A 26,687-nucleotide genomic window follows, 5' to 3' on the forward strand; every position below is an offset into this window, starting at 1 on the left:
GTCAAGTTGAAACTCTAGACAAAAGTCATGATTTCTTTTAATATCATCCAAATATAAATACATACATGTACTGCCATAATAATAATGTACAAGTGTACAACCATTTCGTATGTATATTCAATTCCCTTGTGCACAAGCAATGGGGAATATTAAGGATTATTTTGTATCTTGCCAATCACGCAATTCTCCCTCTACAATTAGATGAGAGGGTTCAGAGAATGGGCAATAGAATAGGGCTATCTATGTCTTTTTTTTTTTTCTTTTTTTTTTTTTTTTGAGACTTAGGTCTCATTTATTGTTTCTACTTAATTTTAAGAAAAAGGGTATGCTACGGAGTACTAAATTAAGTTAATTATGTTCAGATTTATAAATGAAAATCAAGTAATTAAGCGCATCAGCAACAATGTTCAAAGCATGTCAATCAAAGTTTATAGGGGCCCGATCCAATAAGGTTAGAAAGATTCATGTCAAAATCTATATAGATATCATAATCAAGTTTCTAATATTATCCTTTACTCAGAAATTTATAAGTTATTAAGCTAAAGTTAGATCTATGTTCTTTAATTTGTCGTTTTTTTTTTTTTTTTTTTTTTTTTTTTTTTTTTTAAAAAAAGTGCTTTAATTTGTCAATTTCTTTTGGTGCTTGTTTCAAGACAACAATGATGCTAGTAGTTTAGATGATCATTTTTCTTAATTAAGGTCATTACTAGAAAATTATTTGCACCATTGGCTAATGATGGAAGGTTGTGGATTAGTACAAATAAACAAACAATAAATGAAAAAAAAACATGGAAAACTAATATACTACCAAGCTTAGGCAAGGCCATATGCCCTAAAAAACGTAAAACGTACAAAAAGGGTTATCTCTTTAAAAAAAATATTATGTTATTCATACAAATATAATATCCAATCACACTAGTAGAAAAGTTGATGCAATACATAACAATCATTTGCATTTGCATTTGCATTGTTAAATACTACGAAGCGGCTGAATACTTGATAAAAGATTAAAGTTCAATTGAAATTATGTTATTAAGACAAATGATAATAAAAATGAAATTAAAAAGATTGATTTCATCATTAAGCTGCTTATACCCATCATTAAAATCATCACCATTGTTGTCCAGGAGTCTCATTTCATATAATATATTAGCAACGTAATCTCCATAGTTTATCGATGATAACATATTAGCAACGTGTGTTAAAAAAGTTGCTCGATAAAAGATGTACTATCAACAAGTTCAACATAACTAAGCAAAAAATGTTGTACATTAATTTTGTTTAGGGATAAATAATGGATTACGTACATAGTAAAATGGTTATCGATCAAAGTACTTATATTGCATGAAAACACCACGATAAATAATTGAATGTACAACCTTAGAATGCTATAATATTGGCCTAACATAAACCTTCTGAACTACTGATATACGAAGTACATATTTATGAAACATTCATCATGTCAACTATTAAGGATTGTACATCATGATCTGACTTCCTTTCTTTTCTTTCTTTTTTTGGGTGCATAAAGACTCAATTATTTCCACAAGGGTAATCATCATGATATATTAATCAAATCTAAAGCATTATTGAACATAACAATCCATCACCTACCCTATTCACATTAATTTGGTGCAAACAATTTAACAAAGAATTGATGAAATGAATACCCTACAACAAGTTAAGCTCCATCATACACATCATATACAATCCAATTAATGAGACAAATTGCTGAATTTGAGGGTCTTTTATGTTTTAGCTATAGTATATATTAAAAGAGGTTAAAGATCATTATTCTTTATAGAGATTAATTGGAAAAATAGTAGTACATTACTAAATAAAATCATGGCATAGTCAATAATCCTATAACAAACAACTATACAAGTGAAATGAAACAACAATAGATTAGTCATTGCGACATACATTACACAATTGATATAAACCACGATTATCAACTCACTGATGTTCCATTATAAAAAATATTGCCAATTCATTACAGTTATTCGTTGAATATATATGAAATATTATTGAGATTAAGATTGTTTGAAAACTTTACATTTCAAAATTATTATGTAACTAAATCTGAACCGAAAACGGTTTGTTGATTCTCAATCCAATAATCCATAAATAACAAAACATGGTCCTCCACGTGATGAAACCAAAGACATAAATTAAAGTATAAGCTAAAATTTTGACACAATGATAATTCACATTAGTTCTTCAAATGCTTTGGGGATTTTGTAAAGTGGTCTCCATCCAATTCTTAGATCTTAAAGCAACACAATTTTCTATTGGTTACACTTAAGCTAGAATCCAAGAAAAAGAAAGAAAAATAACAACTTTTATATAATAGCTACATAGAATAACTTTATGAGTCACTTTTGGCTAAACTTACCCACATTGCTCTCATAAAAGCATCCTTCTTTGGACCACCATATAGTGTAACATGCTCCAATGCCTAGAAATTTAACATCATTAATTATATTAATCCAATTATCCATTGACAATTCATTACACCTACCTAAACCTCAACTTTCAGGTGATACTATCAAAGACAAAGACCCCCAAAAGTGTTATAATTTCTTGCAATACATAGAGGTTGATAGAGACTTCTTTCTTCGTTACTTGTAATTTTTTTATTACAGAAAAATGGTTAAAATCTAACTACTTCCTCCGTCCCTAAATTACATTCTTCTTTCTAGCATTTATTCATCACATAATAGAGAGAAACAGGAATGTAATTTAGGGACGGAGGGAGTAATAAAAACAAACGAAGATATATACATAGTAATGTTGACAATATAATAACTACGTGTAGTTAATGGTACGAGGTGCAATTTATGAAGTTGTTCTCGTTTTTTGTATTTCGCAGTTTCTAATGTATATGACTCGATTTTGAGTTCTTGATACTTTATTGATTCCAGGCCAATGAATTGGATTGCCAAGGATTTTTTTTATTTATTATTATTTTTTTATTTCTTTCTATCATGTTGTTAATTTGTTTCAATAAAGATTCTATCTTTTTCCCAATTCTTTTTGATGCACAATTTGGGGAGGGGGGTTATAGTAGATGACGAAGATATGTTGGTTTTTGATGGTTCTTCAACTAATAACTACACTATGTCCAAGTCACAACTTGTTGGTTTTATATTCTATATGTTCGTTGCCTTTCTTTTTCACGTGGTTGACGGTGACAAAAAGGTCGAGGTGTATGTATGTATAAATTACTGTATGTATCTAAAATTTAAGCTTATATATAGAGTGGAGTTTATGACTTTGAATTCTGATTAATGCACGAAATTTTAAAATTTACCTTGGTTGATCAACATATTAGATAGATAACTAAGTATTTAAATTCAAAGGCGAGTGGAAATCAAGTAATAATTGGAACAACTTTGGTGTAGCTCATTTCGAAGATTAATGCTAGTTTGAAGGTTAATGTTAGCTATGCCTCGATTGATATGTATTTATTAGCTTTACAGTTGAAGAATTGGGTTACCTTTTACATTAATAATCAAAGACCTGATAACACTACTCAAATACAAACATGCTTTTGTATGTTTTGATAAAGAACTCATTCAAGTCAAATATCTTTGCCATAATCTAGGGAGAAATGTTGGGATGTGATATAACGAAAAAGACTTCAACTTGTTATAATCAAGTTAATACTGTATAAATACTTAAGTAACTTAATCATAAGTTCTTTTCATTAAGTTGGTAGCCTTAGTGTCTTGCCAGGTAAATTAACTTATCAAATGTGACTCAAACTTTTTTATTTATTTATTTATTTTTATAAAAAAATACCTTAAAATGACATTTTACACATTTTATTTATTTTTTATTTTTTTATTTTTTTGAAATCTTTTACACATTTTACTTAACCATAAGATGTTTGTATCTAATTTTAATTTTTGTTAAGTATATCTCTTAATTTACATAATGATCATTTTTTTTTTACCTGTTATGTCTTGAATCTCTTGATGTAACCAAATGAAATGTATCAGACCATATACGCTTAAAAGAGTTAAATGTATACCTCATCAAGTCATAGCACCAAATTGTTTGACAACCTCATACTCCAGATTAAAGAAGGTTGTTGCCAAATTAAAAGAGTAATTAGTAGTACGGAATTTAGATGGCTAGGATTCTAGGTTGGTTTTTAAAATTGGTTTAAAGTGAAATTTGACCAATAAGTCTTTCAATCAATACTCCACATTAATCATCCTTACTTTTGGACCATTTTAGCTAATTTCTATGTCTCATTAAAATTAATACGAACAAAAATTCATTTTCAAACAGACTTGGACTAAAACAATTTAATTCATCACAAAATACGAGTCAATTTTGCCAAATCTATCCATACAATAACAAACACGAAAAATCAAGAATTCCATCCTTTGTAGTACCCCTCCCTCATAGGATATGGCAATATGGCATACATCTACTGATTTAGTATCTAGTATTCCTCATACTCGTAATTTATTCATTGCCTTTTACATAATTTTTTTTTTGGGAAAAAATAATGAATGAGTGAATAATTTTATAATAAGAAAAAGCATGTACGATTAAAAAAACAGCCAGAAATTTGACAGTCCACTTCTACTCTACTAAAAAAGCAACATACGCTCCATTCTCCCAACTTCGCATCCCCCAAAACCCATTAAAAAACACCATCAACAATTACAATAACAACAAAAACTATGAAAAATCCCATCAATTATTATTCTCCTTCAATATAATTCCATAAAACTATAATTCATTCGTTGCATTTTCATCCCACCATTTTTCTTTATGCTTCATTTTTATGGCAACGGCTATTTTTCTCCTCCTCACTCTAATCTTTGGTCTTGATACCATTTTTTCCGGCGCTACGGTGACGGAGGTTGACTCACTGCTAGCCTTCAAGCGCAATCTAAATGACCCACTTGGCGTATTAGACGGCTGGGATGCGTCCACGCCATTAGCCCCTTGTGACTGGCGTGGAGTTGGCTGTTACTTTAGCAGAGTCAATCAGCTCCGCCTTCCACGGTTGCAGATCACCGGCGTTCTTTCGCCGGAGCTTGGGAAGTTACGGCAGTTGCGGCGGTTAAGTCTCCATTCTAACCACTTTCATGGGTCTATTCCGAGATCTTTTGCCAAACTCTCTCTTATTCGTGCTCTTTACCTTCATAATAACTCTCTTTCCGGCGATGTTCCGCCGGGGATTCTCTCGCTTAGTAATCTCCAGGTCGTTAATCTCGCCGGTAACGACCTGTCGGGCAGAATCCCCGGCGGAATCTCACCCAGTCTCCGGGTGCTTGACCTGTCATACAACAACTTCTCCGGACGGGTGCCGGCGAACTTCTCGGAGAGCCTGCAGCTGACGCTGATCAACCTCTCATCCAATAGGTTCTCCGGAGAGATACCCGCCAGCATTGGCGCGCTTAAACGGCTGCAGTACCTGTGGTTGGATTCGAATCTTTTAGTGGGTACTCTTCCTTCGGCGATATTGAATTGTACATCGCTTGTTCATATTTCTGCTGAGGATAATTTCATCTCCGGTAATATTCCGGCGACGATTGGTGCAATGCCGGAGTTAAAGGTACTTTCTCTTACCTCCAATAAACTCTCTGGTGTAGTCCCTGCCTCTGTGTTATGTAATGTGTCCAGCCCAATGTCGCTTCGATTCGTTTTCTTGGGGCTCAATGCCCTCACGGGAATCGCTAAGCCGCCAAATGGGTGTACATTTAGGGGTGGTTTAGAGGTCCTAGACCTTCACGGGAACCGCATTGTTGGCGAGTTTCCGAATTGGGTAGCGGATATTCCAACGTTGAGGGTTTTAGATCTTTCTGGAAACCTCTTCACTGGTTCACTTATTGCAAAATTTGGGAATTTGACGAGATTAGAGGAGTTTAGGGTGGCTAATAATTCATTAATTGGTCAAGTTCCTAAGGAAATTGCACAATGTAGTATGTTGAGGGTTCTTGATCTTGAAGGGAATCAATTTTCTGGGAAAATTCCAGAAATTTTTCAGAATTTGAGTAATTTGAGGGTTTTGTCATTAGGAAGGAACAGATTTTTGGGTTTCATTGACTTTGATGTTGGGAGTATTCAGAGTTTGGAAGTGTTGAATTTGAGTGAAAATGAATTGACTGGAGTGGTCCCAAATGAGGTGCTTCAACTCACTAATTTGACCACTTTGAACCTCAGTTTTAACAATTTTTCTGGGCATGTTCCTGTAGAAGTGGGTGATTTAGAGAGTTTAATGGTGTTGAATTTGAGTCATTGTGGGTTTTCGGGTTCGATTCCGAGTAGCATTGGGAGTTTGATGAGGCTAAGAGTTTTAGATTTGAGCAAACAGAGATTATCTGGGAATTTTCCTGCTGAATTGTTTGGGTTGCCCAATTTGGAGGCTGTTGCATTGCAGGAGAATGATTTACATGGGGATATTATTGAGGGTTTTAGTAGTTTAGTTGGTTTGAGGTACTTGAATCTTAGCTCCAATTCTTTATCTGGTGATATCCCGGCGACTTTTGGCTTCCTCCGGTCCCTGAATGTCCTCTCTCTATCAGATAACCGTGTCTCGGGTGAAATTCCACCTGAGCTTGGCAATTGTTCAGAGTTACAAGTACTTGAACTTGCAAGGAATCGTTTGGTGGGCAATATTCCGAATTCTTTGTCAAGGTTATCTCATTTGAAGGAGCTTGATTTGGGGCATAATAATTTGGATGGTAATATACCAAAGGATATTTCCAAATGCTTTGATTTGCAAAAGTTGGTTTTGGATTTCAACCATTTAACAGGGCCTATACCAGGCTCCATGTCGAAAATGCTACACCTTAGAATGCTTGATCTTTCATCAAACAATTTGAGTGGCTCCATTCCCAAAAATCTAACCCATGTATCAAGCTTGCAGAGCCTTAATTTATCCTCAAATCATTTTGAAGGAGAAATCCCGAAAACTCTAGGTTCTCACTTCAGTGATCCTTCAGTGTTTGCAGACAATGGAAAGCTGTGTGGTTATCCATTGAAGAAGGAATGCTCGTATGTTAGGCGGAGAAAAATGAAGAAGCTGATATTGATTATTGGTGTTGCACTTGCTGGGCTTATTTTCCTAGCATTATGCTGTTGTGGTTACATCATTAGCCTCCTACGTTTGCGTGAGAAGCTCAAAGGCAAGGCAGCCGGGGCAGAGAAGAAACCTAGCCCACCGAGAAAAAGCTCTGGAGCCGAAAGAAGTAGAAGCAGCAGCGAAAATGGTGTCCCAAAACTTGTCATGTTCACTAGTAAGATTACATTGGCAGAGGCCTTAGAAGCAACTAGGCAGTTTGATGAAGAAAATGTTCTAAGCAGAGGGAAGTATGGGATGGTGTTCAAGGCCTCCTTTGCTGATGGAATGGTCCTCGCAATCAGACGATTACCTGATGGATTCCTTGATGATAGAGGGTTCAAGAAGGAGGCTGAGATGCTCGGGAAAGTGAAGCACCGGAACATCACCGTGTTGAGAGGGTATTATGCCGGTCCACCTGACATAAGACTCCTAGTTTATGACTACATGCCTAATGGAAACTTGGCTACTCTTCTGCAAGAAGCATCACACCATGATGGACATGTCCTGAATTGGCCAATGAGGCACTTAATCGCGCTTGGGATTGCTCGTGGGATCACATTCTTGCACTCCTTAGATATGGTTCATGGTGATATCAAGCCTCAAAATGTGTTATTTGATGCTGATTTTGAAGCACATTTATCAGAATTTGGTCTAGATAGATTGACAGTTGCAACGCCAATCGAAGCCTCAACATCAACACCGCCAATCGGAACACTTGGATACGTTGCCCCAGAAGTGGTGTTAACAGGTCATGTATCAAGAGAAGGGGATGTGTTCAGTTTTGGGATTTTTTTGCTAGAGATATTGACAGGGAAAAAACCCATTATGTTTGAGCAAGATGAAGATATTGTAAAATGGGTCAAGAAACAGTTGCAAACAGGTCAAATATCCGAGCTAATCGACCCGGGTTTGCTCGAACTAGACCCTGAATCATCCGAGTGGGAAGAATTTTTACTTGGGATCAAAGTAGGCCTCCTTTGCACAGCACCCGACCCGAGTGAAAGACCATCCATGGGTGATATCGTATTCATGCTCGAGGGTTGTCGGGTAGGACCCGATATCCCGTCCTCTGCCGATCCGACCTCACTCCCTTCCCCTGCCGGGTAACCTAGGAAAAAAAAAAGTTGATCACCCAACCAACTTTGTTTTGGTAAAAAAAATATCAGATGATGTGATTTTGTTTCAATTTTAACAAAATGTAATGTTGATTTTTTATGTGTCTTTATAGAGTATTTAATTAAGTTGATTAAATTTTATTATGTTGCAAATTGAGGTAAATTAATTGGTTAAAAAAAAAAGTTGAGTATTTCATTAATAGCCTTCTGCATCACAGCATCAGTCAAAGGAATTGAACCGGGGAATTCAGAAAATCCGGAAAGTTTGTTGGGTACAAAATGAAAATATATATAATTCCCGCCAAAAGTGGAAAAGCCACGTGGAATATAAAAGAAAAGTAGCCGTTAATACAGCAACTTTTTATACTTTTAATTAATAATTTTATTTATTTTATTTTATTGGGAAAGAGAGGGTGGTTTTTAGGGACCCGTGAAGACGTCAGAGCATAAAAAAATGCTTGTATAAGATGACAAATAAAGGGGTCCGTCTTTATAATTTATATTGTTCGTCTTCTTTCTATCCAAAATTCCATGGAAATTTAACAAATTATATTCTGAATATCTAAGAAATTTTAGGTGACTATATTAGATTATACTGTATATTATGTACTTACTGTATATTTTTTTAACTATTAAAATTACAGGTGAATTTTTAATTTTTTTTTTTTTTTTAAAAAAAAAAGAAAGAAAAGCTACGTCAATCATGTGTTGAGTACATACATGTGCAAGATATTAAGCTTCACTTTTCACCATTAATCTAACAATAAAATTTATCCTCATATATATCACAATATCTATGCAACACGCTACACCATTAATAAATTGCATTCATATAAGGTTACCAACAAATCAACAACATATAAAGACATTAGTACCATCAATAAAATGGGGTAACCATTAATTCATTGATGGAGAAACTAATAAGCTTTGTAAGGTTAGGGCCTTAAGGGTTACTAACAAACAAACAATGATATAGTACATTTAAGGCATGTTCTGATTTACTAATTGAGCTGAACTAAATAGGAGGAAATTAGGAACTGAACTGAACTTAACTAAACTTAAGCTGAAGAAAACAAGCCCTAAGTCATTTAAGCGATAATGCCACCATTAGCTGAGCATCTAACAAACATCACACATAATTGAGTTGAATTGTATACTTGTATTAATATAACATGATAAAAACTACGGAGTAATACAAAGTAAAAAAAATTTGTTTAGGTGAAATAAGAACAATAAATAGGTAAAAACTTATGTAAAATCAACTTTCAATAATACTTCCTCCGTTCTCACTTTCTTCCCATCTCATCTCATTACTATTCCAAAGTTTTAACAGTCACTTAAGATGAAAATAACAGTAAAAGGTGAAAAACAGAAAAAAGAAAAGCATGTGACAAATGCAAGAAAAAAGCAGTGGTACAACATTCATAAATAAACGCAATGTTTAGCATTATTTTCACTGACAACATTGTTAGTCAAGAATGTAAAGATGACAACAATTGCTGGAACCCAGCTATATATATTACAAGTATAGTCTTATAGACAAGGTCAGGTACAACATTACAGCAATTAACCATGCATGTCGTTTTCCAGGTTCGTTTTCCAGGTAGAAGACGTTCAAAACGACAGTAGGGTTCATTATTTCAGTATATACACATGTACATACAGTTTCTACTAGATACAGATCCATTATCATCTTATTCATTTACTGTGTTGCCAAATGGATTTCGACATGCACGGTTCGAAGGAACTGGGTTTGACTATGAGGTTAAGGGTGCTGATGAAAGTGGGACGACCTGCTACGGTTTTGTTCTTTTCACCTGAGTGAGTATTGAGTTGCCAATGTAATAAGTTAAGGGCTAGATTAGGATCGATAAGTTCATAAAAGGGATCGTGAATTCAATTCAAAACCTTGCATACAATGAGGTGTTGAAGGTTTTGACCCTGTTCTACTTATGGATAAATGAACTTGTTGCTTATTCTCTTCTAAAATGTGATTCTTTGCATAGAAAAGCAATTAATTTTCGACATTTTGTAGAAAAGTAACATATATACTAGCAGGGTGCAACACTTGAGAAAAATACAATCGGACTTCACAGAGGAAACTAAATTCTTAAAATAAGTATCAAGGGGAAAAAATATGCTTGTATCAGAATTATGCTAGGAATGCCACTCTCTAGAAGTAAATAAACATTAGGGGTAAGTAAACCATGCTTTATTGAACAATATTCACAAATACATGAGAGAACCACCAAAGTTGAAACGTAGTAAAAGAATTGTTCGTATTCTATACTATATAGCATCACTCTGTAAGAGAGCCAAAAAAATACACGGTAGTAAATTCACTACCATGAACGAGTAAGTTTTTACAGGTAAACAAATACATGGTAGTATATTACTACAAGCAAGATACAGAAAAGATAAAGCTACAACATACAGTTCAAAATTAAGCAGAAGTTAAGCCTTCTGGAAGAGATTCGTTATCAGGGTCTGGTGACAGAAATCTGCGACAAGCATGAAAAACAGCTGAATGGAACCCGCTCGCGTTGTCTATGAAAACAAAATGCCCACCCTGCAATGGCCAAATAATAAAAAATGAGGTTACAAAGATCCCAGGCCAACAAATATTGCAGCCTATCCACCCAAGTATGCTTGCATATTTGCATAAATATCACTGCTTTCAATATACAGACAACCCCAGGGGCTCGGAGGGGAGAAGAAACAAAGAGAGTGACATACCTCCGGAACCCTAATGATTTCACAAGGGACTTTCATATGCTTACGGGCTTCTTGGGCCCCTTGGTAGCTCATCCAATCATGATAACCATAGATAAAAGTAGTTGGTACTTTCCATTCTGATGCACTGCATTGAAAGAAGAAAAGGTGTTCATATACTTCAATCAAGAAGCTCTTTCGAGCAGCTGAAAGTCTAGGAACCAGTACAGAGCTTTCGTTTATTTTTTTTCAGCCAGTAAGCTATTACAATATAGTTAGCCCATTTCCACGGCTTAGAAGGCAAAGCAATACATTATATGCCTAGCATTTCTTATGTACTCTATTATATTCATGTCCCTAAGCCGTAAGGATAATAATAACAAACACTTTGTCTTGTACTTCTACAAAGAGGATTGTATTTCTGCTGTCATCAATGGAAGAGATTAGTGGTATAATCACTTCAACAGATGAACAGAGAGGAGGAAATGGGCGGAGTAAATATTTTTCTGAATAATCGGAGAAGTAGGACATCTACTGTTTATTCTTTGAACAATGAGTAGAAATTGAGAGTGAAGAAGGGGAACACAGAAAGTCACCAACCTGTGAAGAAGCGGTTTCCGAGCAAATGCTCCAAATGAGAAAATGTATTTAAGGCACAACTCTCCACTACCTTTGGCTGCTAGTGTGTGGTATATATAATCTAAAAAGAAAGACATTAAATTAGAATCAGCTAATAGGTACTTTACTTGGTCAATGCAAATCTTATGTGAAATTACCTGTCAACAATTTTGATTCTTCTTCATTCAACAATTCACCAGTTCCATATGAACCAAACCTAGCACTTGTATATTTATGGACAAGATTTGGCCCCCACGGACCTAACCCCCTGCATGACCGCACCACGCAAATTAAGAAACTCAACATCATAGTTTAGATAGAGATATCATATGTGTACCAACTCCTCATGTTTCTTTTTCTCTAAAGGTTCTCTCTCAACAAAAGTTGCATAAAGAGATCATACTTTACAATTTGCAGGATATTCTTTGTCAATGACTTAAGAGAGCATTAATCAACATGGTTGATGCCCTGTAATTACTAGTTAGATATTAACAGATTCAATAAGAAAACTATAAGTAAAATCACCTCACAAGCTTCTGAGGAGTAAAATTAGATTCCCAGAGATGGTTCAAGACAGCTCCTTTCCACGTTGATCTAAACTGGGTCAAACGCTCTGACATATCCGTTTCTGCAGAAAATCCCGCTGATCCTACCAAAATCAAATGCTGAACATGCTCAGGATGCTACACCAACAAAAAATAAGAATTCATTAGATACAAAAAAATAATCCTGAAGTTCTCTGCAAATTCCAATTTGAAGATTGGAAAAAATAAATCCCTTACCTTCAGAGCATATTTAGCAGCAACATAACCCCCGAAAGAATGGCCAAGAAGAATGAAACTATCAAGATTCTTGGCTTTTCGCCATGCCTCGAAAGAGTCAATAAACCATGCTTCAGTTTCTGCAAAACAAAAAAAGAAATATAATGCATTAAAAGAGTGTCGCATAGGGGCTGCAATCAGCTAAGAGAAAATGCAATGACGTTTAACTGCTTCTATTACCACCAACATAGGGACTGTGCACTTACAATATATGCAATTAACCTTTCAAGTATCAACAAGCAAGAAACACGACTAACCTTCAGTGCTTTTGCAAGTAAAGTCAGGCCTGCTTGATCCACCCCAACTGCAAGGCAAGAAATCAAAGTATCAAACAATGAAGCAAAATAATATAGAGAATGAAGATTATTTCGGCTTCACAATTATCTCATGGAAAGTGATGGGGTGCAGAAAGGGCAAATGAAATAGCCACTTCTATTATTCTGTCCAATTTTTTAACCATCCAGTTAATTGCTGATCCTTTTCAGCAACATCTCAGGTAGGTTTTCCACCTACTCACCCACATTCTTAAGTTTTCATTTATATTAAGTCACAATTTAATAGAGACCACAGCACAAGGATACTCGTCACTTTCATGAACATTGTGACCTATGTATGTTTGAGATCAACAAAAGTAACCAACTTTAACAAAAATATCTCTGCATTCATTAAAGAAAATTCAGCACACAGAATAATGGAAGGGGAAATTCACATAGGTTGGTATGTATGAGTTTCATTTCATGACCATGCTTCCTTTGACATAACAATGAAATCTTTCTCACTGTCAAGAATATGAATGGAAAGGAAAGACAACTGATTTGATATCACTCACATCCCTTAAAAAAATTGTTATGTAGACCAGAATGTTCAGAAGCCCAAAAGGCAACAGTGATGCTTTTACAACTACCACAGATTTAACCTAACACAAGATTGATGTGATCAACAACAAACATATAAACAAATAATTAAATACTTACCCAAGCTGATCAATAGCAATGACCCTAAATCGACGGGCCAAGGCATCAAAATTCCGGAAGAAGAAGCCTTGTGAAGCACCATATCCATGAACCATAACAATTGTCGGGGAGTTTTCATCTTTGTTGTCGAAGGTAACAGTATTTATAAACCTAGGTTCATCACTTGCAGATCGAAACCACCTAATCTTAGAACCAGGCGGACCAGAACCTATATTCACTTGTTCCACCACAAAAGGGGTCCTGAAATAGAACAAATGATCAAACCCCATAAGGCAAATTTCCAGATACATACCTACGATTCCAAACTCATTAAAACCCGAGATGTCATATCATCTCATAGAATGAACTGAACATCAAATTGCAAAATGCATTCTTAAGTTATACCTCTCTTCCTACGCAATTAAGAAGAACAACATGATTACTCCCAGACACCAATTCATTTCATTTCTTTTTTTATTTAAATTCAATTCACTTCATATAATTACAGCTATGATCATCATATTATGATTTATGAACCAAAGCTATACATAAATGATCATCCAAATTTCATGAAAAAAAGCCTCAAAAACCCAGATGCTTTTTCAAATTGGGAAATAAATGATCATCATAAATTCATGAAATCGCAACTTTCCCAATCCAACACAATTACAAAGCAAAATTTCAAATCAATTACTAAAAACCCTAACAACCCATCATCAAAAAAACACATCTTCATCAAATTCAACAAATGGGGTCAACTAAAATCACAAAATCAAAACATAAAAACGACAAAAACCCAAAAAAATCAGAGGAATGAGAAAAAGGCAATTACTTGACCAAAGAAAGAAGGCGTTTTTCAGAAGCGATGATATGATCGGTAGAGGTAGGAATCCAATGGAGGAGAGAAGGCCACGTCCACTTCTTCCGACCATTAGAATCCACCGTCGTTTGAGCCGCCGTAGCAGCGCCGGTTGCGGTGGCAGTAGCAGCAGCCGCCGTTCTGAGTTCTTCCGCCATTACAATTTTTGCCGACGATTTACGCCACCGCCTAATTAAGCTCATACAATTGATAAAGAATGAAATAAAATAATGCGTTAATTTCCCTCCAAATTGGGCAAATTCTACGCAATATTGTGTAGAGAATATATAAAAAAGGAAGAATCTTTTAATTTTTTTTAATTATTTTTGGGGGTTAGGAGGAAGAGTAGAAGTGTCTAATTTGGGGGGTTTGATTAATTGACGAGTACAGTTTTCTTTATCTGAATTGAAAATGGAAAGACTGTTTGTGGTAAACGTAGGCCGTGACGTAGATACGTCTCGAAAGTGACTTAATTGGGTACCGTCAAATTTTGGATCGAGAAAAATCCGATTCAAAAAAATTAGATTCCGATATGACTAATGGCCGGATCGGAGGTACGGAGTACACTTTTTTTAAATAAGGCGATTTAAATTTAATTTCAAATATTTGAATCATAAAAATTGAATAGGATATCTTAGGAATCAAATTGGATTGATCGGGATAGATTCTTTTTTTGCCCACTTCTATTCATACGGGGTCATTTGATACTAAATAAGTGGTTAGTCTAGAATAGTTAGTCTATTCAATGAGTGATTGAACCAATTTTATGGAAGTGGTAGTTTGTTCTACCTTTAGGTGAGACATTAATGAAGGAGCTAAAGCTCTATTCGACATAATTAACATACGGAGTAGTTATAGCGGTGAGTCTGGTGACTATTAGCTATCGTAATAGTGGTTCGTTGTGGCAATAACAATTACTGTGTATGTCAATAAGTTGTTAGTTGTGATGATAGATAATTAAATATGAGCATTTGATAACGTAATGATTGACTAATTTTTGGTTGTTACTCACTTTGTTCTTATTTGTTTGCCCCGGTTTCCTTCTTAGCTATCCCTTAAAGGATTACTTCATACTTAATTTACATAAACACGGATCACGACTTTACACTCATAAACCTATTTTAAGTCCACAACTTTTTCTCTCTCATCAATTACACTTAAACCAAAACTTAATAGAGTGAAATATTTCCATAGGGCTAACAATTGGAGACAAAGAGAGTACTTTTTAAAAATGTAGGGAAAAACTAACTACTACCTCAATTTTTTACTTGTAAAAGCTAACAAATTACCTCCACCAAGGCACCAATAAACATTGCGCGCCCAACCATTATATTACCAAATACTCAAATTTTTTATTTGATATTGGTCAAACCACTAAAAGTTACCTCGGTAATGGAAATAGAACCATAGAGGTATCCCAAGAAACATAGGCCTATTAGCTCAAGCAATTTTGTTGTTATAGGAAAATTGCTAGTTTAAGCCTTGTTGCAATCCGTCATCAGAACCTATCTCACCAGATACAGCCATGACGCGCCACAGATTACATCACCACACTCATCTAGTTAGCCATGAGAATGATGGGATGATCATCTCATTGTATAATCAGAATGACAAATTAAAAGCTTAATTCTAAAAATATATGGTTAGGAGTTTAATATAATGAAGATTACATCTGTAAATCTGTAATGCATCAATGCTGAAAAGCTGAAATAAGAAAAAAAATTTAAGGAAAATAAATACTAAAAGTAGTAGCAAACAAATGTACAGAGTGTATATTGTCTTCAATCACATTTATTCACATTCATAACATTAAAGTTCCCTCCAAAATGAGGACATTCGAGTTAATTATTCTACATACTGAGGTTATTAATAAGAGTACGGGATCTCAGGGAAGTCAAGGGGCAATGTTTCTGGTTCACAAGATGAACAAATAATAACTTCGCAAAAGGAGACCCAGGGAAAACTCAGTAGCTTCTTGAATGCATCCCTTTCACGTTTCAAACTCACGCGATGCATGTGTATTTTCAACTCCTTTAACACCAGTGCAATTTTCAATATGTACATTACCAGTTTTGTATCTTTTTCCAAACCATAGAAGTTTCGAATCTCAATATTTGGAATGGACGAAATACACAGAGGCACTATTTCAGACGGAAATGGGAGAGCGTTATCCTTTAATGGGCGACTCTGACGATCAATACACAAAATCACACAAGGTAATGTCAATAAAATGAAAGGCATGTACTCATACACAATTACACAGATCCTGTAAATGGACAATCACATAAGGGAATAACAATATATAAACACAACGTGCTTACTACATCCACAGTTAAATGTGTTAGCTTAGGAGCACATTTTAGCATCTGGAACATACTATGTTCAATTTGAATCTCCAAACGGGTCAAGTTCGGAAACATGGGGAGCTCATTTTCACTAACATGACCAAACAACTGCAAAGAGAAGGATAATCATTATAAAACGGAGTGTAAATTTTAAAATGTAACGAATTAAAAACTAGCAACATTATTCAGATGATTAAGGGTTCGGAGACATACTTTAACAGTAGACTGTGATAGCCAGAGAGTCTGCACATCAGAGATTCTTCTGATAAGTTCAAGTTGCCAAGGTAGTTTGCTAGGTTCATAATCACCAAAGTGGATCCTGGCTTCAACAAGTGAACTAAGGTTGCTTGCTTCGTATCTTGCCCCCTTAACTTCTAGATCGAGGTATCTAACATTTGGTGCTTTAACAGCAATAATTTGGCTCTCATTATTTATTTTCAGCTTATTCAAGGTCAAAGAATCTATAGATAACTCTTTTAAACCTACACAATATTCAATTATCAGCTCTTTAAGAACAGGGCAACCTGAAGTGAGAATCTTTATCACATTTTTATCAACAAACCTCGATTCAAAAAAGTATAGAGTCTCCAGTTTTGGTAGATGCAAGCCCCATGGAAAATTGATTTCGAAAGTACCGCTTAGCTTCAACACCTTAAGTGTCTCACGAGCAAATAAGTCTATTGGCAGGCGCATAAGATTAATTGGTACTATCCATTCATTACTCAGATAAATCTCCCAAATCTCACGTCTCAATATGAAATCAATCAAAGGGTGGACACGGAAGGTCTCAAAATCTCTAAGTATTTGAAAGTGAAAACGCTGCAGACATGGTATGTCATTGTGAAACAGGACATTTTTTAAGAAACTCATGAATTTTTTTCTCTCACAATCCCTATAACCCACAGTCATAGGAAGCTTGGTAAAGTCTAGCACAGGAACTTCAGTCCAAATAGAGACCCATCTTCTAGACAATACACTAGTTGCAACAGCAAGTTTTGTAGGCACAAAAGTTAAGATATGGCAAAGCAGTGCATCTGGTAGCTTACTAATACGATCCAACTCGTGGTCACTTTCAAGGCACTTTTGTTTCTTTGAGCACGACATTGGAACCGTACAAGCGCCTGAGCAAACCAAATGAATCCCAAATTTGAAAGTAAATACACTTTTGTTAACGAAACTTTTACAAATACTTCAAAAGAATAAAATGAAAACTACGAATAGCTATTAGCTACACTAAAGCAAGAGGAATATTTAATGTAAAAACAATTAACTGAAGACAATACACTCTATACTCTACACATATCTTCCTTAAGTGAACAATGTTAGCATAATCAATCAAAACATGCTGGTAACAATCCTAGGAGCAAAAAAAAAAGCCATAATCAACCAAACTTATTGAGACGAAATTCCGCATTGTTTTAAATTTGTTCAATTACAGTTACAATTACTAAAAAAAAAGTATCTTTTCTTAATAATCTTTGTAAGTGGCTGCAATTGAACTTGTAATTTTCAATTATTAAAGTTTATATACCAAATTTGTATTAATTTCTAACATCAAATTGAGGTTAATTCCATTTCCTTGACCTAAATGAAATCAATAACAACAATTCCATAAATTAACAACGAGGCAAATACAAGCACACTAATTAAGCAAATACCCATAATACCCAGTGAAAAAACCCATTTAATTTTTCCTGGAAATTGAATAAACACTAGATGAAATTCTAATTCACACAATAACATAATTTGAATTCTAAATATACTGAGCCAACAAAGTTTCAATATTTGGTACTGTTGAATCATGATGAATTTCTAGAAATTAATGCAAAGATGAGATTTAATACCTTAAATTTGGGACAAAAATGAGAAATCCACGAAATGCCGATCTCCGGCGAACTAAAATGAGATTTTTGAAATAATTGGAAGCACCAAATTTAGGGTTTTGAAATCCTATGAAATGTCGTGAATCCGTGATGTCGTCCCGCCACTGAATTTAGGGTGTTTGCCACTTTCTATTAATCTAAGGCCTCGTTTGGTATGGGAGAAATTAAAAATTTTATTGCCTATGAAATAAAAAAAAGTACTCCGTTAATATGTATTGGATAGATAAATTTACATGAGATTTGTATAAGTAGAAAGAGTAATAAAAGTACGAAAAAACAAAATTTTATATGGGAAGCTAATTTTGCACAAATATTATTGCAAATTGGTGGATATTTTAATGCAAATGGGTCGATCATTAAAAGTAGGCCAAAAGGGTCAAAGTTTTGGGGACGAATGGAGTAAAATATTGTTTGATTAACATATAGGAAATCGTGTTTTGTTTGATTAACTTATGTAATACGGTAGTACTCATGTATTATTATAACTTGAACTACTTTCTCAAAATTAGTTTCCTATGTTTGAACTATGTTTGGTTAACTTACTTTTCAATCAGTAATGAATCAATGCTGAAAAGCTGAAATAAGAATAATTTTTTTAATTTTTTTTAAAAAAATCAATAAGTTGCAACAAGCAGATGTGCAGAGTGCATATTATCTTCAATCACATTCATAAACATTAAAAATTCCCTCAAAAATGAGGACATTAGAGTTAATTATTCTACATACTGAGGTTATTGATAAGAGATGGAAAGTCAATTGACCCTGTGACACTTCTTTTCAAAAAAAAAGAATTGGGAAATCAAGGGGCAATGTTTCTGGTTTACAGAAAGAACAGATAATGATTTCGCAAAAGGAGATCCTAGGAAAGCTTAGTAGCTGCTTGAATGCATCCCTTTCACGTTTCATGCTCGCACGATGCATGTGTATTTTCAACTCCTTTAACACCATTGCATTCTTTAAAATGTACATTACCAGTTTTGTGTCATTTTCCAAACAAGAGAATCTTCGAATCTCAATATATGAAATGGATGAAATACATGGAGGAAGTACAATTTCAGATGGAAATGGGAGATTGTTTTCCATTAATGAGCGCTTCTGCCAATCAATACACAAAATCACATAAGGTACTGTCAATAAAATGAAAGACATGCATTCATATACATAGATTCTGTACATGGACAAACAATACATAGCGTGCTTACCACATCCACGGTTAAATGTGTTAGCTTAGGAGCACATTTTAGCATCTGGAACATACTATGTTCAAATTCAATCTCCAAATGAGTCAAGTTCGGAAACATGGGGAGCTCATTCTCACTAACATGACCAAACAGCTGCAAAAAGAACGATGACCATTATAAAACATAGTGTAAGTTATAGAATGTAACTAGAAATAGCGCCATCATTCAGATGATTAAGGGTTAGGACTTAGGAGACGTACTTCAACAGTAGACTGTGATAGCCACAGAGTCTGCACATTAGAGATTCTTCTGATAAGTTGAAGCTTCCAAGGTTCGTATTCACAATCACCTGAGCAAATCCTGGCTTCAACAAGTGAACTAAGGTTGCTTACTTCATATCTCGACCCATCAACAGCTATATCAAGGTATCTAATATTTGGCGCTTTGACAGCAATAGATTGGTTCTCATTACATATTTTCAGTTTATCCAAGGTCAGAGAATCTATATATAGCTCTTTTATGCCTTCACAATATGTAATCATCAGCTCCTTAAGAACAGGGCAACCTGAAGTAAGAATCTTCAGCACATCTTTACCTACAAACCTCGATCCCTGAAGGTTTAGAGTCTCAAGTTTTGGTAGATGCAAGCTCAACCAAACATTATTGATTTCAAAAGTACCCCTTAGCTTCAATACCTTAAGTGTCTGACGAGCAAATAAGTCCACTGGCAGGCGCATAAGTTTAATTGGTAAATGCCAATCATCTTTATTCAGATAGAGCTCCCAAATTTCACGTCTCAGTACAGAATTGATCAATGTGTTGACATGGACGGTTCAAAAATCTTTAAGTATTTCAAAGTGAAAACGTTGCAGACATGGTACGTCATTGTTAAGCAGAACATTATCTATGAAACTCATGAATTTATATCTCTCACAGTCATTATCAGACACGGTCATAGGAAGCTTGGTAAAGTCTAGCACAGGAACTTTAGTCCAAATAGAGACCCATCTTCTAGACAATACACTAGTTGCAACAGCAAGTTTTGTAGGCACAAAAGTTAAGATATGGCAAAGCAGTGCATCAGGTAGCTTACTAATCTAATCCATCTCGTGGTCACTTATGTTTCTTTGAGCACGAAAATGAAACCGTACAAGCGCCTGATCAAACCAAATGAACCCAAAGTTTGAAAGTTGATACATTTTTGTTCACAAACTTTTTACATAAATATAAAGAGTAAATTTGGAATCTCTAATAGTAATTCTAAAGCAAAAGGAATATTATTCACTCTATACTCTACACACATATACTTCCTCAAGAGAACAATCTTAGCATAATCGATCAAAACATGCAGGTAACATTCCTAGGAGCAAAAATATGACCATAATCAACCAAACTTATCAAGACTAAGGGCATGTTGAGTTGAACTGAACTAATTGGACCTGAATTGAACTGAACTAAATAGAGTTTAACAGAACTGAACTGAATAGAGGTGAAATGAATATTTTATGAGAGAATGAAATTAGGAGTTGAACTGATTGGAGCTGAGCTGAACTAATTAGAGCTGAATTGAACTGATTTGAACTAAATTGAAATTAAGGTGAAGAGAACAGGTCTTAACTGGGATCCCTCTTTTGGGAAAATGTTTAACATTAGCATTTCTCTAAATAAATTACTTTTATTAAACGCGGGTCTCACAAACGTTGATTTATTTACGAAAATATGGTGGTTAATGAAATATTATGTTGATTTATTATCACTACATAAACGATTTTGGTTTATCTTGAAGATTAATTTGGGGCGCCCTCTTGATTTCTAACATCAAATTTAACTCAATTACATTTCCTTGAGCTAAATGAAACAAATAAAAAAAAACAATAACAACAATTCCATTAATGAGCAACGAGGCAAAAACAAGCTCTCACATATGGTAGGAAATCGAGGGAAACCATAATTCCTGGTGAAATAACACTTTAAGTTTTCCTGAAACTTCAATTTCTTCAAATGAAATTCTAATTAATCAATTCAATTTCTGAATATATTGAGCCAACAAATTTCAGTAGAATTTTGGTACAGTTCAATCATGATGAATTTCAACAAATTGATACAAAAATGAGATTACATACCTTGAATTTGGAGGCAGAATTCCACGAAATGACGATCTCCAGGAACTAAAATGAGAATTTGAAAAATAAAATTAGAAGCCACTAAAAGTCAACCTTTGTAACTTTGTAAGTATTATTTGTTTCTTAAATACAAAGTACTCGTATAAATCTATATCTATATATATTAATGTAGGAAGTTAATCATTGAACTATGTCTTAACATGTGTTTTTAATAGCTAAAATAATACTCGTAGTATTGTAATACATGTCTTAATATGTATTTTTAATTTTAATATCATTCACAATTATTGTAATACTCCACATAATAAATAACTCAGGGTATCACCTGATTAATAATAATACATTAAAAAGCGTTTCTAAGGCCCTGTTCTCTTCATCTTAAAAAAATAATATTACGTAAAAATAATTTCAGTTCAGTAAAAATAAGTTCAGTTCAGTAAAATTAATTTCAGTTTAATAAAAATAATTTCAGTTCAGTAAAAATAAGTTCAGTTCAATAAAATTCAGTTTTCTTAAAGAAGAATTATAATAGAAAATCAGTAAAAATAATTTCAGTTCAGTAAAAAAAAATTTAAGTTCAGTAAAAATAATTTCAGTTCAGTAAAATTAAGTTTAGTTCAATAAAAATAAGTTTAGTTCAGTAAAAATAATTTCAGTTCAGCAAAATTAAGGTGAATCAAACAGGGCCTAAGTATATTAAAAGATTCAAAACTGTGAATCTGTAAAGTCCCCTTGAGAAGACATTAATACCCCTCTTGGTTAATACTAAAATGATTGTAATAATAATTATACATTATTCATTCGTTAATCACCAATCAATTATGCCTTTAATTGATTCAATCAATTATAATTTCAATTCATTAATCTCATAACATTATGTCACAATTTACTCCAAAATCTTCAATCAATCATAGTAATTTTATCAAACCCACAATCAATGCATTTAACAAATCATTAGCTTATATAATCAAATCATGATTTCTCTATTATAGTAAAATTATTTCCTTCATTAATCAAAATTTTTATATATAAAACAACAATTACCTAATATATTAAAATTATACTCGGAATAGGTTTATATATTACTTATATCAGTATTGATTCATATATTAACGCACGTATCGCGTGCAAATAAAAGCTAGTAATAGTATAATACACGAAATCGGAGCGATTTAGGAGGTGTCGGGAGCTGGTGTTGGAATTTCATGGAACACTACGGGATGAATCATGGGATCATATAATATTGTGTAGACCCATATATGACTATTATCCGGCAACATAAATGCCCCGTGAGAGCTTATAGCCAACACAAGAGGCATGTACGAAAACGGATAAAATGACCATTTTAAGGCAAATTGGATGGTTCCACCCACCCAATTAAACTCTCGGAGGGTATTAGGGACCATGGTAAACATCTCGGCAATTTTTATTTTCGGGCGAAAAAAGGTCAAAAATTTACAAAATTGAAGGCTATATAATCCACAGTTTTTGAGAAAATTTTGAAGTTTCGGAGCCCGGTGGAGAAAAGAGTTGAGACCCTAAAGCTGTCAAAAACTAACCCGACCCGAGGACCCAACCTTAACCGATAATGATCCGAACCCAGCCTATACTCGAACAATGGGTTGGATTATAGCCTTTAATTTTTCCACTTTTCGCCACTGGGCCCAAAACCTCAAAATTTCCTTAAAAAACGTGGATTATAGCGTTCCATTTTGTAATTTTTTGACCATTTTTCTCCCGGAAATAAAAATTGCCGAGATGTTTACCATGGTTCCTAATACTCTCCAAGAGTCCAATTGGGTCGGTGGAACCATCGAATATGCCCTTACGGTCATTTTATCCGTTCACAACTTGAAGTAATTGCGTAAAATCAAGCCTATCGGGCTACCACGGACGTTTAAGACAACATATAAACATTATATGTGGTTTCAAACTGAATTATATGACCCCGAGATGTATCCCTTAGGGTCTCAAGGCTTTTCGCCATCGGGCCCCAAACCCTGAAAATTTCCTCAAACAGTGTGGATTATAACCTTCGATTTTGTAATTTTTTGACCTTTTTTCGCCCGGAAATAAAAATCGCCGAGATGTTTACCATGGTCCTTAACATCCTACGTGAGTCAAATTGGGTCGGTGGAACCATCCAATATGCCCTTAAACGATCAGTTTAGCCGTTCACAACTTGAAGTGATTTCGTAAACTCAAGCCTACCACATACCTTTATGACAACATATAATGATCATAAATGGTTTCAAATGGCATTATAAAACCCCGAGATGTATCCCTTAGGGTTTCAGGGCTTTTCCCCACCGGGGCCCCAAAACCTCAAAATTTCTCAAAAAGCATGGATTATAGCCTTCAATTTTGTAATTTTTTGACCTTTTTTTCGCCCGGAAATAAAAATTGCCGAGATGTTTACCATGGTCCCTAATATCCTCCGGGAGTGAAATTGGGTCGGTGGAACCCTCCAATATGTCCTTAAAAGAGCAATTTACCCGTTCACAACTTGTAGTGATTTCGTAAATTCAAGCCTACCACGGACGTTTATGACAACATATAATGATCATATATGGTTTCAAAGGGTATTGTATGAGCCCGTGATGTATCCCTTAGGGTCTCAAGGCTTTTCGCCACAGGGCCCTAAACCTCAAATTTTTCTATAAAAGCGTGGATTATAGCCTTCAATTTAGTAATTTTTTGACCTATTTCGCCCGAAATAAAAATTACCAAGATGTTTACCATTGTCCCTAATAACCTACGGGAGTCCAATTGGGTCGGTGGAACTATCCAATATGCCCTTATACGATCATTTTACCCTTTCACAACTTGTAGTGATTTCGTAAACTCAAGCCTACCACGGACGTTTATGACAACATATAATGATCATATGTGGTTTCAAACGGCATTATATGACCCCGAGATGTATCTCTTAGGGTTTCATGGCTTTTCGTCACCGGGCCTCGAAACCTCAAAATTCCTCAAAAGCGTGGATTATAGCCTTCAATTTTGTAATTTTTTGACCTTTTTTCGCCCGAAATAAAAATTACCGAAATGTTTACCATTGTCCTACGGGAGTCCAATTGGGTCGGTAGAACTATCCAATATGCCCTTAAACTGTCATTTTACCCGTTCATAACTTGTAGTGATTTCGTAAACTCAAGCCTACCACGGACGTTTATGACAACATATAATGATCATATGTGGTTTCAAACGGCACTATATGACCCCGAGATGTATCCCTTAGGGTTTCATGGCCTTTTGCCACCGGGCCCCGAAACCTCAAAAGTGTGGATTATAGCCTTCAATTTTGTAATATTTTGACTTTATTTCGCCCGGAAATTAAAATTGCCGAGATGTTTACCATGGTCCCTAATATCCTCCAGGAGTCAAATTGGGTCGGTGGAATTGTCCAATTTGCCCTTAAACAGTCAATTCACCCGTTCACAACTTGTAGTGATTTCGTAAACTCAAGCCTACCACGGACCTTTATGACAACATATAATGATCATATATGGTAGAGGTGATAAAAGTTATCCCGGTCCGATTTTTGGCGGGTTTTGGGCATAATTTTCCGGCTCTAAAAATTAAAATTTTTGGGTTTCTAAGTATATCAAAAGATTCAAGACTGTTTATCTGTGATGTCCCCCTGAAAAGACATTAATACCACTCTTGGTTAATACTAAAATGATTGTAATAATAATTATACATTATTCATTCGTTAGTCACCAATCAATTATGCCTTTATTGATTCAATCAATTATAATTTCAATTCATTGATCTCATAACATTATGTCACAATTTACTCCAAAATCTTCAATCAATCATAGTAATTTCATCAAACCCACAATCAATGCATTTAACAAATCATTAGCTCATAAAATCAAATCATGATTTCTCTATTTTAGTAAAATTATTCCCTTCATTAATCAAAATTTTTATATATAAAACAGCAATTACCTAATATATTAAAATTATAATAGTTTTATATATTACTTATATAGTTATATTAGTATTGATTCACGCACGTACCGCGTCCAAATAAAAGCTAGTAATACTAATATGATGGTGTTAGGTTCAACCTTATATTTACTAGTAGTTTTCTAAATTATTGTTATTGAAATTAAATTATTTTTCTTTTAAAGAAAATAAAAAGTATTTTTTGTCAACCTAAAGAGCCCTGTTCACTTCACCTTAAAAAAAAAAAAAAATCTTCCGTAAAAATAAGTGATCCAATCAATTCAGTTTAGCTTTTAATTTTCTTCTCTCATAAAGTATTCATTTCAGCTCTATTTAGTTCAGTTCAGTTCAGCTCCAATCAGTTCAGTTCATTTTAGCTCGGTTCAGTAAATGTGAACATGCCCTACGTGCTCGTAATTATTAAAGTCCGCTATAACTATCTGAATTAAAACTTATTTTATTGAAATCAACTATATACTATACAAAATTTACTAGTAACTAATTTATTTATTTTTAATTTTTTTTTTCTTTGGCTAAAATGAATTTATTTTTAGTACAGAATTTTAAAATTATATATTAGTGTCCAATTATTTTAGGTTAAAAATAATTAACATATCCAAGTAATCCATTTACCACAATCCGGAGTTAGGCCCTGTTCTTTTCGCCTTAAAAAAATAATATTAAGTAAAAATAATTTCATTTCAATAAAAATAAGTTCAGTTCAGTAAAATGAATTTCAGTTCAGTAAAAATAATTTCAGTTCAGTAAAAATAAGTTCAGTTCAGTAAAATTCAGTTTTCTTAAAGAAGAATTATAATAGAAAATCAGTAAAAATAATTTCAGTTCAGTAAAAATAATTTAATTTCAGTAAAAATAATTTCAGTTCAGTATAATTAAGTTCAGTTCAGTAAAAATAAGTTCAGTTATGTAAAAATAATTTCACTTCAGCAAAATTAAGGTGAATCAAATAGGGGTAATACTCAACTCAAGAGGTAGCGTCTTTATACTCAGATATAAGCAATCTTGCTTC

The 26,687-nt window shown here is 34.2% G+C and overlaps 4 protein-coding genes across 4 annotated transcripts; 1 reads left to right on the top strand and 3 right to left on the bottom strand.

Annotated features, from left to right (window-relative positions):
* The first annotated feature begins 4,767 nt into the window (after window positions 1-4,767).
* Window positions 4,768-8,357, top strand: LOC145614761 (uncharacterized). Its single transcript, XM_081669827.1, has one exon. The coding sequence runs from the start codon at window positions 4,805-4,807 to the stop codon at window positions 8,195-8,197; it is 3,393 nt and encodes a 1,130-aa protein (XP_081525953.1). The 5' UTR covers window positions 4,768-4,804; the 3' UTR covers window positions 8,198-8,357.
* A 2,045-nt stretch (window positions 8,358-10,402) lies between these two features.
* LOC145614407 (putative 1-acylglycerol-3-phosphate O-acyltransferase) lies at window positions 10,403-14,566 on the bottom strand. The gene is made up of 9 exons (XM_081669458.1): window positions 14,142-14,566; window positions 13,331-13,570; window positions 12,614-12,660; window positions 12,318-12,436; window positions 12,061-12,218; window positions 11,694-11,803; window positions 11,518-11,617; window positions 10,942-11,065; window positions 10,403-10,774 (listed from the first exon to the last, which is right to left on the bottom strand). The coding sequence occupies exons 1-9, from the start codon at window positions 14,369-14,371 to the stop codon at window positions 10,649-10,651; spliced, it is 1,254 nt and encodes a 417-aa protein (XP_081525584.1). The 5' UTR covers window positions 14,372-14,566; the 3' UTR covers window positions 10,403-10,648.
* Window positions 14,567-15,949: 1,383 nt separating this feature from the next.
* LOC145615230 (F-box/LRR-repeat protein At4g14096-like) lies at window positions 15,950-18,527 on the bottom strand. The gene is made up of 3 exons (XM_081670295.1): window positions 18,358-18,527; window positions 16,727-17,634; window positions 15,950-16,621 (listed from the first exon to the last, which is right to left on the bottom strand). The coding sequence occupies exons 2-3, from the start codon at window positions 17,615-17,617 to the stop codon at window positions 16,424-16,426; spliced, it is 1,089 nt and encodes a 362-aa protein (XP_081526421.1). The 5' UTR covers window positions 17,618-17,634; window positions 18,358-18,527; the 3' UTR covers window positions 15,950-16,423.
* A 507-nt stretch (window positions 18,528-19,034) lies between these two features.
* LOC145615197 (FBD-associated F-box protein At5g44490-like) lies at window positions 19,035-20,414 on the bottom strand. The gene is made up of 3 exons (XM_081670268.1): window positions 19,838-20,414; window positions 19,599-19,730; window positions 19,035-19,491 (listed from the first exon to the last, which is right to left on the bottom strand). Exons 1-3 carry the CDS (start codon window positions 20,312-20,314, stop codon window positions 19,174-19,176), a joined length of 927 nt encoding a protein of 308 aa, XP_081526394.1. The 5' UTR covers window positions 20,315-20,414; the 3' UTR covers window positions 19,035-19,173.
* Window positions 20,415-26,687: the final 6,273 nt, after the last annotated feature.

The sequence above is a fragment of the Chenopodium album genome, chromosome 25 (assembly GCF_948465745.1).
Source record: "Chenopodium album chromosome 25, dcCheAlbu1.1, whole genome shotgun sequence".
Taxonomy (NCBI): domain Eukaryota; kingdom Viridiplantae; phylum Streptophyta; class Magnoliopsida; order Caryophyllales; family Amaranthaceae; genus Chenopodium; species Chenopodium album.

Bases quoted from the DNA above. Each gene is read 5' to 3' on its own strand.
- LOC145615197 (XM_081670268.1), bottom strand. From the start codon at position 20,314: ATGCGCCTGCCAGTGGACTTATTTGCTCGTCAGACACTTAAGGTATTG. The intron at 19,731-19,837 runs GTACGTCTCCTA...TTCTTTTTGCAG, and splicing joins TATCACAGTCTACTGTTGAA to CTGTTTGGTCATGTTAGTGA. The intron at 19,492-19,598 runs GTAAGCACGCTA...ATTGATTGGCAG, and splicing joins CACATTTAACCGTGGATGTG to AAGCGCTCATTAATGGAAAA.
- LOC145615230 (XM_081670295.1), bottom strand. From the start codon at position 17,617: ATGTCGTGCTCAAAGAAACAAAAGTGCCTTGAAAGTGACCACGAGTTG. The intron at 16,622-16,726 runs GTATGTCTCCGA...TTCTCTTTGCAG, and splicing joins TATCACAGTCTACTGTTAAA to TTGTTTGGTCATGTTAGTGA.
- LOC145614761 (XM_081669827.1), top strand. From the start codon at position 4,805: ATGGCAACGGCTATTTTTCTCCTCCTCACTCTAATCTTTGGTCTTGAT.
- LOC145614407 (XM_081669458.1), bottom strand. From the start codon at position 14,371: ATGAGCTTAATTAGGCGGTGGCGTAAATCGTCGGCAAAAATTGTAATG. The intron at 11,066-11,517 runs GTTGGTGACTTT...CTTTCAATGCAG, and splicing joins CGGAAACCGCTTCTTCACAG to TGCATCAGAATGGAAAGTAC. The intron at 10,775-10,941 runs GTATGTCACTCT...TGGCCATTGCAG, and splicing joins AAATCATTAGGGTTCCGGAG to GGTGGGCATTTTGTTTTCAT.